At 45.1% G+C, this 17,948-nt stretch overlaps 2 protein-coding genes across 4 annotated transcripts in view; both read left to right on the top strand.

The window, feature by feature from the left end:
- Window positions 1–2,897, top strand: part of SH3KBP1 (SH3 domain containing kinase binding protein 1) — a 230,026-nt gene extending 227,129 nt beyond the window's left edge. For all 3 annotated transcript variants that reach the window (XM_082766890.1, XM_082766889.1, XM_082766891.1), the window contains one exon: window positions 394–2,897. In XM_082766890.1, coding sequence (XP_082623016.1) covers window positions 394–435 — 42 coding nt within the window. In that variant the 3' untranslated portion in view covers window positions 436–2,897. The remainder of the gene's footprint in view (window positions 1–393) is intronic.
- An 11,949-nt stretch (window positions 2,898–14,846) lies between these two features.
- The window catches only part of MAP3K15 (mitogen-activated protein kinase kinase kinase 15), an 81,091-nt gene continuing 77,989 nt past the window's right edge, over window positions 14,847–17,948 (top strand). The window contains exon 1 of the mRNA XM_082771878.1: window positions 14,847–15,304. Within this exon, the coding sequence (XP_082628004.1) occupies window positions 14,983–15,304 (322 nt within the window). The 5' untranslated portion in view covers window positions 14,847–14,982. The remainder of the gene's footprint in view (window positions 15,305–17,948) is intronic.

Here is a 17,948-nt window from a genome sequence, read left to right as displayed (position 1 = left end):
GCAGGTTTTGCTCCTCAGCTCAAAGTGGCTCTGTTTACTTGTGCCAGGGGTAAGTGCAGCTGCTGGTGCATGGGCACAGCGCTCGTTTGGCGAGTAATTCCTGGCAGCGAGCTGCACAGGCTGTGAAAGCTGTAACTGAGAGTTTGAAAGGTCTTACAGCACATTCACATATTTATATATGAATATATTCCTCTGAGGGGAGGGAGCCATCACTGGTCACCCTGTGCAACGTAGAAGGTCACCTCAATTTGCGAAATCTTTGGAAATAAGAGTGGTATAAAACCTGTACTCAACGCCTGTGGGAAAGATGGAATATGTGCTTTTCTAGCAGCATCACCTGTGTGTTTTAAAGCATCTAATTTCATCAGAAATACTTTTTTTTTTTCCTTTCAGATGGAGGTTAATGACATAAAGAAAGCTCTTCAATCAAAGTGAATACTTGATGGATGGAATGTTGCATTATTCTACATGACTGAGACTCAAATGTATGCCCCAGCCAAAATAACTTTGTGCCAAATGATTTAAGAATTGCCTCAACATCCCTTTATTGAAGGATTAGCACAAGCGTTTTTGATAGCACAACAAAAATATCAACAGTGAGGAAAAAATCTCCACACGAAGTGGTGCTGTGTGGCACTAGTTGTGACTGAAATTGATCTTCTTGTGCTAAAGGCTCTCTACTTCAAGATCATAGGTGAAATGAAAACTCAGGCAGTTTAGTCCATAGTGGTACTATTTTGATGATATTTTTCCATAAATAAAGTGTATTTCAGATTATCTGTTTACAAGCTTTATGATTTTGATTTTTGGTTTTTAATTGTCTTTTGTCACAGATTTTAAAATGTTTGTACTGCATATAGCCAGGAATGAATGTTAACGTTGGGGCTGGAGGGATTATTTTTGCTTCGAGATAGAACAGCCTACTTCTTGTTACGGTCTTAAGTTCTGTTAAATATGCAATTTCATGTCCCCCGACCCCCCCCTACAATCAACCTGACGTTGTGTACAGTAACGTGTTTAGGAGAAGAACACCAACGAAACGAAAATCTGGTCTTTGCAATGATTTGTGCCTTTCTTTGCCACACTCCGACTGGAGCTGGTTGCAAGCCGGGTCTCCGTCACGTAGCTCCCCCGACTCCTGTCACCGGTGTCCGGCAGAGGTCCCGCTCCTCGTCTGCAGCCGCTCCCTATGGCCAGGCTCGTGCGGGGCAGCGGGACAGAGCGGCACGGTTGAGAGCAGCTTTGTCATTATCAGCTGTGGCTTTTTAGCTTTCCCGTTTTTGATAGGCATCTCCTTCGGTTTTCAATGTTCATCTCGCTTGGTTTTCCGTAGACTGATTTCAGCGCCCGCCTCCGTCCCCGATTTTGCACAGAGTGAACAGAATATGCATTATTAAAGCAAAAATAAATAAAAGTAAACTATAAAACATGAATAAAAAGTTGTATTATTTACTGCACAAGGTTTCCTATCGTGTGACATTGTTTCATTTGCTGTTTATGTGCCATTGTCTGCTACATTATGTTGTATAAGCCTTCTGCCATTGAGTTATATACAGCGAGACACTTTATAGCCCTGTTTTGCAGCAGGGCTTTCTCTTCCTTGTTTTATTGAACCTGGTGCTTGCTTTGTTTCCTCCAGTTTCTATTTTCATCCTTTCAGAACAACTTCTTCGTTTTCCTGTTAGTGGTTTCGCGTGTTCCTCACTAGTGGCGGAGTATCTCATGCCTTGTCAACAATCTCTGCTGAGTTTTTGCAAAGCATTTAAATAATGGATATTTTTGCACAGCATAGAGCGAGCGGGTGAGTGATATTGTTGATACTTCAGAGTGTCAAAAACTACAACAAAACACACAAAGGATTTGTTCGTCATCTCAGCGAATACTGGAATCGGCTCCACCCAGGATGTCCTGTATCACCGCTCACCATCCTGCCTGCCAGCAACTGGATGAGACACAGCCTCGGCTGGCTGGTCACGTTCACACGTGGCCAGCAGAGTTCCCGTAACCTTCTTGACATGCACAGACGTGTGAAATGCACACTCCACTGTACCCCAGGTCTTGCTTTATGGATCTCAAACGGCAATACTGAACCTCACCATTGGGATAATTTCCTCAACAATCGCATGCGATTCTCTTGTAACTGCGGTGTCTGAGACTGAAAGATCTGATGATGAAACTTGAGGATGTTTCAAGCGGTCCCAATATATTGCTCCGTGTTCTTAAACAGAAACACTAATAAAATATTTTATCACTGAAATGCTCTTATTTAACAATCCTAAATAACTACATGAAGATATTTTTTATACAAAGAATGATAGTCCCATCACAGCTTTCCAGCAATAAAGGTTTCTAGATTATTTCCATATCTTTTGTGAGGTTGGTGGCAGAGAGAAGAGGAGGAAATAAGGATAACAAATAAGAATTCTCTTTGGGTTTGTAATGTTGTATTTGCAATGTGTATCCATAAATAAATACTTCTGGCTTCCTAGCTGCATCCCTGGAAGAAAGTCAACTATTGTATCTGTGGTAAATAAAGTATTAATTCCTGAGCTGTACTTCAGAAATATAAGGGACATCTCAGAAATGCTCTTTTTTTTTTTTTTTTTTTTTTTTCCAAATGAAAATCTGAATTTGGCATGGAGTTTCTTGATAGCAGAACACATGATTTTTTTTTCCCTCCTGTTGATGATAACTTGAGATGATAACTTGTTGTTTTATAAATGCAAATTAAAAGTCCAACCTATCAAGCTCTGTAAATGAAGATTAAATAAGATTTTGTGAAAATGCTCTGTTTTGAAAGTTTATTATTCTGGGAGAAGAGAGTTCACAGAAACACAAGTTTTTCTTCTTGCTGCATTTCATTATAATAATAGAAGGTATTTTACATAGCATGTGGATTATTCCCTTTTTAAAGAGGCTCAATTATGCATTGAACCTGTGGTTAAGAACTGCTGCTTTTAAGAATGTTTGGTTTTATATTTAAAGAAAAACAGAAAATGCTGGTGAGCTAACAAGTGCTTTTGATGTGAAAATTATTAAATATTGCTGTTTGAAGAGTTGTGTAAAATGATTTTTTGTTAATAGCACACAGTGGTCTTGCAGTAGACTTTGGTTTACATGTAGAAATCCATGTAGCTCTGAAACATCAGGGCCATGCATTTGCATGATGATATTTCAATTCTTGATTTGGAAATTTGTAAGATTATTAAGAAAAGAGTTTTATATTCTTCTTGTAATGTTTTTTCAACCCTAAAAGGAATCAACATTGCTTAATGTGGGATCATAGCACTTAGTGCTTGGTTTTCCACGGGAATGTGACGGTAAACATTCAAGATGTTCTTTAACTTTTATTAATTATATTTCATCTTCTGTTTGTGTTTTGCTTATTAACAATCCATTCATAAATGAGCAAAAGGGTTAGGCAAACAGGTCAAATGATTAAATATAATTACAGGCAACGTGCTCTTGGTTTTATGCATATGATAGCCAGCTGCCCGGTACAATTCCTGAGCCTCTTTATGTCTGGTACAGCCTGGGACAACCAGGACTGACATTTTCACGTGCCCTCACCGTCCTGTGGTGCTGGCCCCAGGCAGGTGCAGGCCCCTTTCTCCCCCCTGCTCACCCTCGGCCCCAGGCCTGGCACAAAAATACATTTGCCTGCGGCGGGGCTTGCCTGGTGTGAAAATGTCTCGTATTCCTGCAAAATCCTCGGCTGTGTCACGTTGCAGTCATTGCTGTGCTGACAGCTCTCGCCACGTTAGACTCGGTTAGGGGTGTAAGAGGCAGAGGGGAGGATGGTTTCAATTGTTCTGCCACTTCTGGGCCATGCAGGGGTGGCTGCGGTGCTCAGCTCTCCTTCGGCAAGCAGAGGGAGCATCCTCCCAGCGCTGGCTTGAGCCCAGAGGGGTCCTGACATGAAAAAGAGCAAGTAGGGGTGGATCTGAACCCCTTATACCACACACCGGGTGCTTGTCTCCATGGTTATTACCCTTGAGCCAGAAATTAGATTTCGCTTGGCACCTTTGGCCTCAGCTGATTTTTTGAGCTGGCCTAGGAATTAGCAGCTAATTGCATATGCCCCGGCCCATTCATCCCGCTTCCTGCAGCTGCTTCCCTCTCTCTGCCCTCCGTTTTGGAGACCAGCCAGCTTCCTTAGGTAGCCGGCCCTGATGGTATGCCGGGATGCCAGCGCTTCCCAGCCTGCAGCAGAGCGGGTGAGGAAACAAAAGGCACTCTGCTAACTTTCCCCAGGCGCTGTGTGTGTGTGGCTGGGGGCTGGACAGGCCCATGGGGGGCAGGCCCCAGATCCTGGCCTCCTTCCCCTCCACAGCCTGCAAGATAGAAAGTCCGACTCAGGTAATGAAGGTTATCGGACCCACACAACACACCGCTGGTTGGTTTTAGCTGTGTTAAAAGGATTTCCAGCCCTACGCAGGCACAAACTTTAGCATGTAGCTAGCATAAGCTGCTGGGAGCCAGAGGAACAGATGCTTGAGGGACTTGCTTGGTGCCATGGAAATAGCTAAACTAACAAAATGTCTTAGTGCTGTTGAGCACGTAAAAGAAAGCATTAGAAATTTAATCCTAATTCTAAATGTGTCACTACTGTAGGATGCAAATTTTAAGATGTAAATTCATTTGTTGAAACTGCTACCTCACAAACTGAGGCACTATCTCAGTGGATTTTAGGAAGTTAACTCTAGTTGCAGACAAATCCCCAGAACCAAATCCTTTGCCATGAGAAGAACTGCTCCGACACGTAAAAACCTGGAGAGGCAGGACTTTGCCTCTCTGTCAGACCCTCAGATAAGGTAAGTGTGTTCAGAGCTCTCTTATCTTCCTTTATTTGTAGGAGAGCAGCTGGGGAAGGTAGCTGATAGTCACAGGAAAACATAATTGGCTTTTATCAATGTGATCTTAGACGTTGTACTAGGCTATGTCAGAGGAGAAAACTTGAAAATTACTGCAGCGACAAAGCAAATGAGATAACAGCGACCAAATTTCACAACCATTTTTGAATATCAGAACATTAAAGAAGTGTCCGCCTTCAAAACTTTCCCTGGTAATGCCCCCTCATTCAGTGCGCCCAGACCCTGCATTTCCATTTGCCTCAGTACAAGCCGGTCTCTGCCTGCTTCATCCCCGAGAGGGAAAGGCAAATGTGCCCACATGGAAGGACCCATCAGACTGCTCTTCGTCTCCTCAGATCACACAGCATGGGAACAAAGCTTGGGATTTTGGCACAGCACTCCTTGGGCTCTTCTTAGAGGAAGTACAAATGAGGCTGGGCAGCCGTCCCTGCTGCAGGACGATCCATCGCTTGGGTTTACCCCTTCTGGGGATGCTTCTCTGTGTGAAGGGCACAGTGACAGCAGCAAAGTGCAGGAGAGAGCACCGTTCACACAGTCTCTACCATGCTCTTCCTCCCACCACAAAGCACCCAAAAGCAGAGCAACAGGTGAGAAAGGATAAATAGCAAAGTACGTGCACCTGCATGGAAAGTGCTGCCGCTGGCTAATATGGCTACTCGGGATTGAAAGAGCCAAATTTACCGAGCCCTGCTGGAAGCACAGATGCGGCCATTTAGCAAATAAAAGAACAAGGCACAGGAAACATGACATACATTTTGAGACCCCAGCAAAAACAGCGTTGGCTGGAGACAGCCAGTTCATTAATGGATGGCAAATCTCTCACCGGGGGTTCAGGATGTTTGTGCTGTGATTATGCAGCCGGGCTTGGTGCATGTCGCTGAGCTCAGGGGAATGGAAAATTTCTCATGCTCTGACACGAAGCACCTGTTTACCTCAGAAAAGCAGCTCAGTAACCTGTGGTCGGGGAGCTCCGGCAAGAGGATGTCACACTACCGCAGTGGCTAAGAGCTTGATATTGGACTTCAATATTAAGCTTCAATATTAATCTGGATACTTTAAAGTCAACAGTGTCGATTTAGACTAAGTGCTGACCCACGGCTCCCAAACGTCACCAGCGCAGCAGGTACCTGTCACCAATGCCCCAGCTGGAGCAGAGCTTTTCCAGCTGGGTGCAAGTCTGGGGCAAGCCCATATTCTCCCACTGACATTATCGCTCTGCTCACTCAGGCCCCATGCTTCCTCAGCCTATTTCCACCTAAATATAAAGGGCAGCAATCTCAGCCTAAAAAACCTCCTGTTGGCTTGAATCTGATGCCTTCCTTGTTCAGAAACACGTGTCCCAGCACTCCTGAGATGCACAGGAGGGGAGCTGCCCACTGGAGGCTGAGTCCTACCACCTGAGCCCACCTGAAGGTGCTGTGCTGGTGCAGCAGCTCTGGTAAGAGCAGAGCCTTCTGCAGGCTCTGGCTGGTGTCTCCTTGCAGGCAGGACTGGCTGTTGCTGTGCCTCTGTTGAGCAGAAAATGAATGGGATGCTCCACAAGTTGGTTTTGTGCTGCAGTGGTGTGTGCGTGCTGTATGGAAACCTGTGGCCTGTCTCATGTGGAGGGGCTAAGAAAGGGTATTTGAAGTTTGTCCTACACGCATGTTCATGCCAGGGTGAAAACCTTATATTTTGCTTTGTTGCTGTGTGAATAACTAGGAACACTATAGAGCAATACTGAAATCATTTGGTTTTCCAAATGGACTTAAACTTTGAGAGAAGACAATGCAGTTGGGTGACAAAAAATATTACCTTGTACCCCTGCTTCTGGAAATCTTACTGCTGAAACAAGCTAAACACTCATTTCTTCAAAATATCAGCCATTATTTTGCATTTCCCAAATGAGAAAAGAGGTAGATCATTCTATTACCAAAGCTTTAGCAAAACGTGGATCTGTCCCTGTGAAAAGGTCAGGAATGTTCTGTGCTTCTTGGGTGTCTTGAATCTGAACAGGAAGCGAGTTATTATTTAACTTGGTGTTGTGACCCTTTCCACTGCAGAGTGCAGGAAGAAACTCTCTGCTGCTTTGATAGAAATGTGCTTCGACACAGTGATAGGCTGAAGGTCTCACTCTTACAGCACAGTAAAACTTTCCCGGGACGATTCCTATCACGCTGGCAGATAGAGGTCTGAAAAAGGAGTGCATTTGAGTGGCAGTGGGTCTGGCCATGAAGTTTTCTAACTGTACAGGATTGACGTGCTGCTTAGCAGTGCCTCTAACAGCCTCGAGCATGTGACACTCTTCTGGCAAAGAATAAGTGTAATGCAAGTTGACAAAGCAGAGAGGACAAAGTGTTTGGCATCACAAATTGTTTTGCTGTGTAACCAGGAGCAGTTGTAGACCGGTACCCAGTAAGTCATGTGCACGTTCAGGTCTCATCATTAAAAGCACGGAGAACTGCACACAGCCAAGCCCCAGTACTAAAACCAGACCCAATGCTAATAAGCTCACACTTACAAGCAAAGTCATCGTGTAAGCAGAGAAAATAGTGGCCAGAGCTTTTGAGAAATACTAAGGTTGCTTTCTCTCTCAGTAGGTGCCTTAGCTGTGCTCCCAGCTGCTATTGCCTGCTGCTCCCAAGACTTTTCACACTGCAAGTTCATGAAGATGAGTTACTTATTGACTAAAAAATACCCCGTTTTAAACATTGCTAGACTCCTTCTTCATATATCATCTAATAAATGTTGCAAATGTGGATGCAATTTAAAGATTTTTATTGCATCTGTACTAAATTTACTCATCCGCCTAAACATAAGTTTTCATTAGTACCTATTGCAAAAGTGAGTATCAACATAACAAATGATGTATTTTTATTTTTTTTGTCACTTCAGAGCAATTCTTGCCTCTTCAGTATTCCTTTATTCCTTTACATTTTGCAGTCCCACCTGGTAATCACCTATTGTGATTATGGATCTTTAAAATGTTTTCAGGTAGCACTGAGAGCTTTCCTTTGGCTAAGCTTGCAAGTCTTATTTGTCCTCATGTATATGGCATCCAGAGAAATGTAAAAATAGCTTAAAAGTGAATAAAAATGAGCCACATATTGCAGATGTCTTCATTGTGTGCATAAACACATTCCCTGCCACAGTCACAATTTTGCTGGGCTTTTGTTAATTAGTAGACAGAACAGGGCTGTTTAGCTGGAATAAAAGCGAGTGCTCTGGTGGCTTTTGTTGAGGATATTCCTTCAGTGAGAAATAACTGGAGAGAAGCTAAAAGTGAGAATCTCGTCTTAAACCTGTCCATAAGAACAACTGTGAAGAAAACACTGAGGCACCACGATACATGACAAAGTCAGGAATAATTTGATCAAGCTGAAGAGAGGAAAAATAATCAGACCAAATAAGAAAGCGCAATCATCTGTGAGTGCAAACATTTTAATCCAGGCCTCTTGAAGGTGGTTACATTTCCCTGGGGAATAAGAAGTACATGTATACTTCTCACCCCTAGGGTCTGCTGGGTTGGAGAGAGACCTAACACGAGGAGCAACCTGTTAGGTTTAGGATTGCGAAAGAGAAAATATTTGTTATGTCAAAAGGCTGCCTGAGTGAAGAAAACTAGGGCTGATGTTGTGTTAATATTTATTACCGGAACCGTGGACATGGGGCTGGTTTGTTTTTCTCCCATCTGAAGCACAAACAAGAAGTTATGAGAAACTTGTTGAAAACTGCTGATAAGTGGCTTTCACTCTGACTAACTGATCACAGACTGTGGTTTGGAGAAGCTCGGTTAACCTCTGGCTCTCAGCTGGCCATTTGCTCCTCGCTTTCTGAACTGACTGGGGAAGGTTGGGGACCTGGTACTTCAACCAAAACAAAGCTTTTACCAGACTTTATAATGTGCCAGAGAGAAATAATGTAAATAACCATTAGCCATATAGAAAGCGTGAGCTTTCTGCTCTGATGGAGATTCAGGAAAGGCATCTTTTTATTTTGTTTTTTATCCTCTCCTATTGTATTTACTGGATTTTTATTTTATTTCAAATGCACACAGTCGTCTATAAGCAAAAATCTGGCTTCATGGCTGCTGTTGAGAAGACCTGCACCATTTCCAAAATGGCAAGTGTCCACTGCTAGTCTGCACTCCTTAATCATTCAAGCTCTCAAAGACTTGCCCTAACACTAGTTAAGTTAGAAGTAAATCAAGTTAGTTAAGTTAAACAATAACTTCTTATTAGAGTGCCTGATGTGCTGAAAACAATAGGAAATGAAGAGCACGGAATCAAAGTGAATTTTGAAATGGATTACATCTTGCTCTGTATTGTGTGCACAAAGCGTATGTATACATTTAATATTTTTTAAGATGGGTGGAGAGGAAAGAAGAGAAGGCCACCCTTTGTCTAACTTTGTATTGCATACAAGATGTCGCTGTCCTTTGTTTGCAAGGGGTAGTGGTGAGCAGATGCTGGGTGCCATATGCTACCCCATGTGAAAGAGCAGATCTGAGGAGAAAGCCGTGCTTCTGAACCAGCGCTTGTTTTCTTTGCCCTCTTTCTCTGTCAGCAGGCCAAATGAACACGTGCTGTCTCATGCCCTCCAGTGAAAGAAAAGCAAAAGAAATCCCCGAGATCTCCGGATCTGGTTCCAACACTGATTCAGTGGCTGTGAGGGGGTTTGACTTCATGCCATCCTTGGAAAGCAGATGTGCCTGCAAGTTGGTATTTAAAGTTTGTAGCATTTGTAGGCCTTTTCATTAAGTTTCCCCTTGAGGCTCATCCAAGTGGTTTAGCTGTCATTGTGCAGACACAGTATTTTGAATCTAACAAAACCACGCTTTGCTAGACTTCTTAGAGAGAATCCGCAGCATTTTATTTAAACCCTGGCAAAGCTTCTAAAGACCTTAAAGAAGAAAACCCCTCTTATCTGAATCCATACTTAAAAATAAAATCTTATGTTCCTGTTCGGTAAAAACATACTGACTTTTTTCCTCCTTATCCACATAAAAGCAGCATCTGTATGGTTACTTGCATACCTGCTCACTGGATTTGATAGATACAAAGCTCTGCTTGAGAAAATTATGGCATTGTCATTACATTACTTTATCAGAGCAGGTGTTGACTTGAGGTTTGCTGGATTTTGTTAGGATGGGTTCTATGCAAAGACAAAATGTCATGGAAAGGTGTGTGAAAGCTGAGTGTTTGCATCTGGCCCTCAACTTTGAATAGGCAACCCTGGAGGCAGAGGCTCTTTTCACAACCTCTTTGCTGGACCACGTTTCCAAAAGAGGAAAAAGTGTAGCATGAGTTACCTTCTTTCCTCTATATTTAAATTCTTACTTGCACAGAAATGTTACAGCCCCCCAAAAAATCTGAGTCTCCTATTTGTTCTCTCTCAGATGACTTGCAAGACCTGAAGATACTGTTATTTGGTGGAAATGTCAGGCCCATCTGACAGACTCAGTTGCAGTATACAAAATGAATCTTCTTCCTTTAAAAATAACCCTTGCTTCTAGCTTTAAATGAACTCAACAAATGGCACCAGTTTAAACCACTGAAAATGGATTTTCAGAATGAGGCAGCTTGTTAGGAAAAAATGCCAGAGGGATAGTGAGGATCCTATTTGGAAGAAGAGTGAATATAATCAAGAAAGGAGAAATATACTTGTTTTAAAATCCATGAAGGGAGACTGTCTCTGTTCCAAGACAAAGAGACAGACCTCTCAGCAACCAATTTAAAATGCTACCAAGTGTTTAAGACTGTGAAATGAAACCTAAAGACACATCTTACCTTTACAACATACAAGGTTTTGGTAATCTCTAGAAGGCAGGAAAGGCTTATTTATTATGTCTCAGGGGCATCCCGCTAAGCAATTCCAGCCCCCGTATTTGTTCTAAATTAACACTTCAACAATTTTCAAGATGAGAGAAAGCACCACACCATGCCTCCCTTGTTCTGAACCCATTAAGCTGCAATTTGTTTTTGCATGTTAGCTGTTGAAAGCCTAAGAACATTCTTGAGTAAGATAAATGCTTTCCTTTGTAAATAATCCCTTAACTTTCACAATATTACATTTTTCATTTCAGTACCGGCTCTTCAGCCAGACTTTCTTATAGTGAAAAAAAAAAAAAACACAAAGTAGGATTTGTACTGGGGAGTATCCTTTGTGTGTGTGCTCCTGCTATTTGTCAGTTGAAGGCTTCCATGTGCACATTGAGTTTCTTCTAAATGTAGATTTATATTTTTCTCCTAATTGTTTCCTTGCTGGAACAAGGCTAATAGAATTAGAGTTGTCATATAAAAAGGCTTATTCAGGCCTAGAGAGGAAAACTACCAGCAAAGAGAGGGATCTCTAGGGGTCAAAGTATGTAATTCCCCCAAAATTTCATGTATTAGTGTGTTTGTTAAAAAAAAAAAAAAACAACACGGGCACCCCCAACCTGTGGACTGAAGTCAACAGTTTACCTGCTCCAAACTCTCCAAAATCAGAAACAAGTTTGCCTCTTAAATGGTTTCTCCACATTCTCCCTAAAACCCTTATGAGCCCCTATGTGCAGCGCTATGTTATCCTCGTGTCGCAGAGTCTACACCTACCTGAAAGGAAGGTGTGAGGAGCTGGGGGTCGGCCTCTTCCCACAGGTAATTAGTGACAGGACTAGAGGGAATGGCCTCAAGTTGTGCTAGGGGAGGTTCAGCTTGGAAATGAGGAGACATTTCTTCTCAGAAAGAGCAGTCAGGCATTGGGTAGGCTGCACCACAGTGTTCAATCATAAATAATGCCATAGATTTCCTATGTGAACTAAGAAGTCATTTAGTCACCTTGGGAGAATTCAGTCCAAGGCCTACCTAAAGTTAAGCCATCAGAAGAATAGTTGAATTCTAGCCAGTGATGCAGACAAACTGCTTTTCAACACTACCTTAGTATGTGGGTGTCTAAAGTGAATAGGTATGTTTGTCCTTGATGTGTATTATTTCTGCTTAGAGGGAAGGGAAGTAATTAAAGCAGAGCTTATGGAATAGAGGACAGGCGAAATGAAAAAGTCTGCTCTGTGGGCTTGTGTGGCTGCATTTCCATTAATGTTTCAGGTTGGATTAAGAGAGGTCTTTTAAAAAGTGATTCTCCCTGCTGTCCTCGCAGACTCCACTTTGGTTCACATCACAGAGCAGTTGCAGCTGCAGTCCACAAGCTCTGGTCCTTACAGATGAATGAAAGATGCGTTTTAAGATTACATCAGTTTTTCTCCAGCCACTAGTGGGCATGGGACCTGTGGGACTTGACCTCGTCCTCCAAAATGCAAGTTGTGTGAACAATGGATCATCTGCACGAACTTTTTCACTCTGTAGATACATTCCTATTATGTCACAGGTTGTCAGAATGTACAAAGCCTGTGTGACCCTGAGTCACAAAGTTGGCCCTAGCCTTATTTAGCAAGGAATGTGCTATCCTTGTTACCATTTTTGGAGGCAAGAATATTTTGTACTTCCGGAGATCAAATTCTCGAAGACTTCTTGAACTAATTCTTCAAAATAAGTCTTTAAGACTGGCAATACATGCCTTCATGTTCACGTATCTTATAAAATAACAGTAAAACGTTAGAAGACATCTTCCTGTACTTAAGACAGAGCTTTAAAGCATGTTAATCAATTCATGTGTTTTGCAGTGACTCTTCAGCAATAATAAATTTTGATCATGATGGAAATAAAATAATGTCAGTATGGCAGGCTGGAGAAATGAGCTGACAGGTACATTGTGCAGTTTTACAAAAGCAAGTGCTGAGACCTGCACCTGGAGAGGAGAAATCTCATGTACTAGTAGGTGCTGGAAGCCAGATGGCTGGAAGTGATGTTTGCAGAAAAGGCACTGGGGATCCTGGTAGACATTGTCCCTGGGGTTGTTCAAGGAAAGGTTGGACGTGGTGCTTAGGGACATGGTTCAGTGGGTGACATTGGCGGTAGGGGGATGGTTAGACCAGATGATCCTGGAGGTCTTTTCCAACCTGAATGATTCTGTGATTCTGTGTTACACTGATGAGAGGCTACAGCCTGAGCTGAAAAACGTCACGTGGAGCATGTGAAACAAGATAGATAAGGCTGAAGTTTGCACGGTCCTGCAGTTTTGCCACCTAACCTAACCCATAACAGTGGCCTAAAAGCAAGCTGGAGAGGGACTCTGTCAGGGAGTATAGTGATGAAACGAGGAATAATGGCTTTGAACAAATGGAGGGAATATTTTGATTAGATGTGATGTCAGGAAGAAATTCTTCACTCAGAGCACAAAGTGCACATGGGAATTAGGACTGAAGATGCACCTTGCTTCTGTTCTTTTCCATAAAGTAATTTTAATTACCTAAAAACCAGTGTTAATAATAAACCCAGGGCACAGGATGGGAGGTGGAGGGCATTCCCTGTGACCGAGGAGCAGCTTTCTCTCTGGCAAGCCAAATGGCCCAGGGAAACCAGTCCCAGAAATGGGGCCCTCAGCCCCCCAACCCTCCTCCTTCTTCCACATGAGGGAATCTTCCAGGCCGCCCTCAACACAGCCGCCTTTGGCCACACATGGGCCACACACATCACAGTGGCCACCACTGCTGTGTCTTTGCTGCAGGCCCTAAAAAACAGGACCCTTGCAGCTGGCCCACCACTCGCTGAGCTTCTAGGCCCTCTGACGGCCACCTTGTGTGGCAGGAAGGAGAGCCGAAGCAGCAAGGCGAGCGGCAGGCCCCCTCGGTGTGAGGACAGCGATGCAGTCTGAGGAAGCACCGAGAAGGAGTGCACCCAACAAGGAGACGTGTCGAGGGCAGAGGGATAGCGCACATGGCACAAAGGACACCAGTGCCTGAGGGACCTCTGGCGCGCAGCCCACAGACACTCACAGGCGGTACCAGTGGCACTGCAACAATGCAGGGAACAGGCCGCCTCTCAGCCATACAGTGAGAGGGGGCCAGGGTCTTCCCCATGGTACAGTGGTGGCGTGGAGCGAAGGCAGGAGTGCCAGCCAGCCAGCCGCATGGAGGAGAGGTGTGCCTATCATCCAGAATGCAGCGTGGGACCCAGCCGTGGACGTAACCCAGGTGGCAGCATTGAATCCATGCATGAAAATCAACTGGAGAGTGGCATGGGACCACGGTGTGGGTCTGGACAACCCCCTGGTTCGGCACCCTGGCCAGAGAACATTCCAGATGGAAGGCATCCCATGTGGGCAGTCCCGCGCAAGGACTGGCTTGTCCTTCTGCCAAACACCGTGGAGCCCATGGAGATGGATGCACCAAAAGATGTGGAGGAACCAATGGGGTTGGTTCCACCTCGGCCAGGTCAGACCCACGACGCCCCCGGCCTGCCTCTGCTCCCTGCCATCAGAGCGCACCAGCAGCGTTGCAGCAGTGCCCGGCGAGCTCCCTGCTCGTCATGCAGGCTCCATCCCCAGCATTAGCCTGGAGCCACCGAACACCACGGACATCCTGCAGGATGTCCTGGCAATAAAGAACTGTGTTGCCAATTCTCAGGGCTGTGTGAGTGCTTCTTTCCCATCCCCAGCCCTTGTGCAAGAGCCTTCAGCCTTCCTGCACAGAGCCTCGAGGAGGAGCACAAGAGAGGACCCAGCTCCCTTCGGGCTGCTGCGCTGGGGTGACAGGAGGAGTCCCCGAGGGCCACCATTCACCTTTAACATGTGTGAAAATAGACTGAGGGGTGAAAACAGTAGTGTGTAAGCGATTATGGGCGGCTAATTTCTTATTTTAGGAGTGAGTTTCTATATCTGAGTAATTGGTAACGACAGACATGGAGAAGGCTGAGGTACTCGGCAACTTCTTCGCCTCCGTCTAACGGCTGAAGGCAGGGGGGGGGCTCCTAATGGCGGCGAAGGGCAGTGGGACGAGCGCAGCCCGGCGGGGCCACACGGCTTAAATCCCCTGCCGGCGGGGAGGCGGTGTGTGCTGCCAGGGGCGGGGAAGGGGAAGCCATAAACGAGGCGAGGCCGCCCCGACGGTGTCGCCTCCCCCCTCGTCCCGGCGCTGCCCGCTTGTCCCTCAGCCGAGGGCGGCCGGGCGGGCGGGGAGCCGCTCGCCATGAGGCGCGGCCCCGCCTGAGCACCTGCAGGCGGCCGCCGGCCCCCCTCAGCCCTCGGAGGGGCCATGGAGAGCCCCGCGGGCGGCAGCGCGGCGGCGGAGCCGGGACACCCCGGCACGGAGCCGGAGCTGCCGGCTCCCTGCCCGCCCGAGGCGGCAGCGGGCGGTGTGGAGGCGGCGGAGGGTGCCCCGCGGGCGCGCTGCCTGCGGGCTGTGTATGTGCTGAACGAGCCGCCCAAGGGGGGAGCCGGGGCGAGGAGCCCCGAGGCGGGGGCTCGGCAGTGCCTGCTGAGGGCTTGCGAGGCTGAGGGGGCTCAGCTGGGCACGGTCAACTTCGGGGAGCTGGACTTCGGGGAGACGGCGGTGCTGGACGCCTTCTACGACGCGGGTGAGGGGGACGGAGCCTGGGGGGGGTGGGTGTGGGGAGCCTAGTGTTATTGCTGTCTTGTCTGGCTACCTTAACAGGCTTCTTTGGTCGTCATCTTGCAGGATCAAGGTCACTTTATAAGAGGTTAATACAACTTTCTGGTGCTAAACTGCCTTTCTGTACGCTTACGTCCAGCAAGAGCCTGGTTTCCAGGAGCACCCTGGCCAAGGAGCAAGAGGTGTGAGAAAATGTCTCTTCCTTGCACCAGCTGCTTCAGGCACCACAGAGCATTGCCCCAGTAAGACTGGCAAGCCTCCAGTGCCAGCCAAGCCTCAAGGAGTAGCAAATTTCTTGCTGGTGCAGTTTGGTGAGAACCTTCTTCCAGCTCTAAGTCTGGCTGAGATCTCAGAGCTGAGACACATTAGAGGTGGATGTAGCATGAAGACAAGGTCAGTCAGAAGACCCCGATCTGGCTTGTTCAGATAGTTCATGTACACTGCTCCAGACCTGGACAGTGAAATTGGGTCATGTAGTTGCCCAGGGAAGTGGTGGCATCACTGTCCCTGGGGGTGTTCAAGGAAAGGTTGGACCTGGTGCTTGGGGACATGGTTTAGTGGGTGACATTGGTGGTAGGGGGATGGTTGGAGCAGATCGTGAAGGTCTCTTCCAACTTTAATGATTCTGTGATTCTAAGGGTGTGTAGAAGCGTGCCCTGAAGAAGACAGCTTGTCAGTGTTGCTTACCCTGTCCAGGCTTGAGCTGGTGATTGGGCTCTGTTGGTTCAGAAGAAAGCTCTTCTTCCTTCTCCACTCAAAAAAAAAACCACCTGTTAGGTTGGACAGTGCAGGAGAGAGTCAGGAGCTTTGTGAGTAAGCAGAGGAAGCCCCTAGGTCAATAGGTAATTTTAAAACTAATCAAGGTGAGTATGTGTGGAGAAATTCCAGACTGATTTTTCTCCTATCTTTGTGAGTGGACCTCAGGAAACTGGAGGATTCACAGACTCCAAAGAGAAAAGTACCATTAAGTCCAGGCTTATGCCCATCTTACACAAGAAGAAACTTTGATTTGCTCATGAGCTACGTTAAAGTAGACTTTTTAAGACTTTAGTCTTGAAATGCTCATATGACATTGAGTCTATTTCATCCCCTGATAAGTCACCCAAATATTGAGGAACCTCACATTGTTGTTGTTGTTTTCTTTTAATTTTTTTTTTTAACTTCAACTTCCCAATCAGGAGATTCTATTATATCTCTATTAGCAGAGTTGAAAAGTATTCTCTGTGCATAACAGATATACTGTTTGTGTGTTTTAGTACACAGCCATAAAGGAGCAATTTCTTTGCATTGCTCCAGGATTACTGTATGCTTACTCTCCTGAAGGTAAGCATAACATTATACTTCCTGGTGGCCTCATCAATGCAAAAATGTTTCTGTTTCTACTAATAGTCCTATTAATGTATTTGCACACATTTGTTCTGCTTTGCACTGAGATCTTATTATGAGACAGCTATTAGTTTTCCTAAGTTGCATTATGAAATAGGTGTCTTGTCTGGGAGCGTGGCCTAACTTTGCAAATCTCTATGGTGTTCAGGTCATCTTGTAGGACCAAGATCATTTTATAAGTGATTAATAATGGTTTGCAATACTAAACTGCCTTACTGCTGAATACTACTGCAATGCTCTTATGTACAGGCTTAGTAAGCAAATGTTTTATATAATTTTTATGTCCATTAAAAACTAATTGAATAGTCCTCAACCAGCAATTGGTCCAAAGGAGACCATTTGAAATAGCCTTTGTATCCATATCTTTCCAGTACCAACTTTTTGAGATCAGCCATGGGGACAACTTTGTAATCTGTGTAATGTATTCCCTTTTTTGGCAAAAATTTTGGTCAAAGCATCCTTTAATGTTGTTACCTGTAGTGAGAGAAACTCAAGTCTATTAGCACAAGTCACTGTTGTCAACCAGACTGCAAGCTGTCAAAAAGCAGAGAGGTTTTCATCAGTATATACTTTTTGGAAAATCACGCAGAATGTTCCTGGTAGTTTAGCATTTGTTCTTTGATAAGAATCCCAAATTAGCTGCCGTCAACTTCAATGTACCCTGAAAATGTGAACATCCTTAAGCAAAAAAAACACAAATATAAACTATCATTTTAATACAATATTTTTTGCTCTTCTGTTTTAGTAAGTACCACTTCTAGCATCACCTTTTTTAATAACTTTTTTGCTCTTGCATTGCTGCAGTTACTGTCTGCTTTTTAACTGAAGATCTTAGCTCACTGGTTCATGCCTTTACCTTTTTTTTTTTTGTTTATATATTTTTTGAACAGTTGGGCTGTACTGTCCTCTGCCCCTTTGGAGATTTCCCTGTTCCTATGGTATGTCTAAAGTAGATGTTCAGAGAAATCCTTGGTTGCAACTTCTAAAGTTATAGAACCACAGAATGCCCTGAGTTGGAAGGGGATACAAGGATCTTCCAGTCCAACTCCTGGTTCCACACAGCACCACCCCAAAATCAGACTGTGTGTCTGAGAGCAGTGTCCAAATAGTTCTTGAACTCTGTCAGGCTCGGTGCCGTGACCATTGCCCTGGGCAGCCTGTCCCAGTGTCCGAGCACCCTCTGGGTGCAGACCCTTTCCCTAACCCCCAGCCTGACTCTCCCC

Source organism: Aythya marila (genome assembly GCF_965140915.1).
Source record: "Aythya marila genome assembly, chromosome: 1".
Classification (NCBI taxonomy): domain Eukaryota; kingdom Metazoa; phylum Chordata; class Aves; order Anseriformes; family Anatidae; genus Aythya; species Aythya marila.
This window is presented reverse-complemented; position numbering and strand designations above follow the sequence as displayed.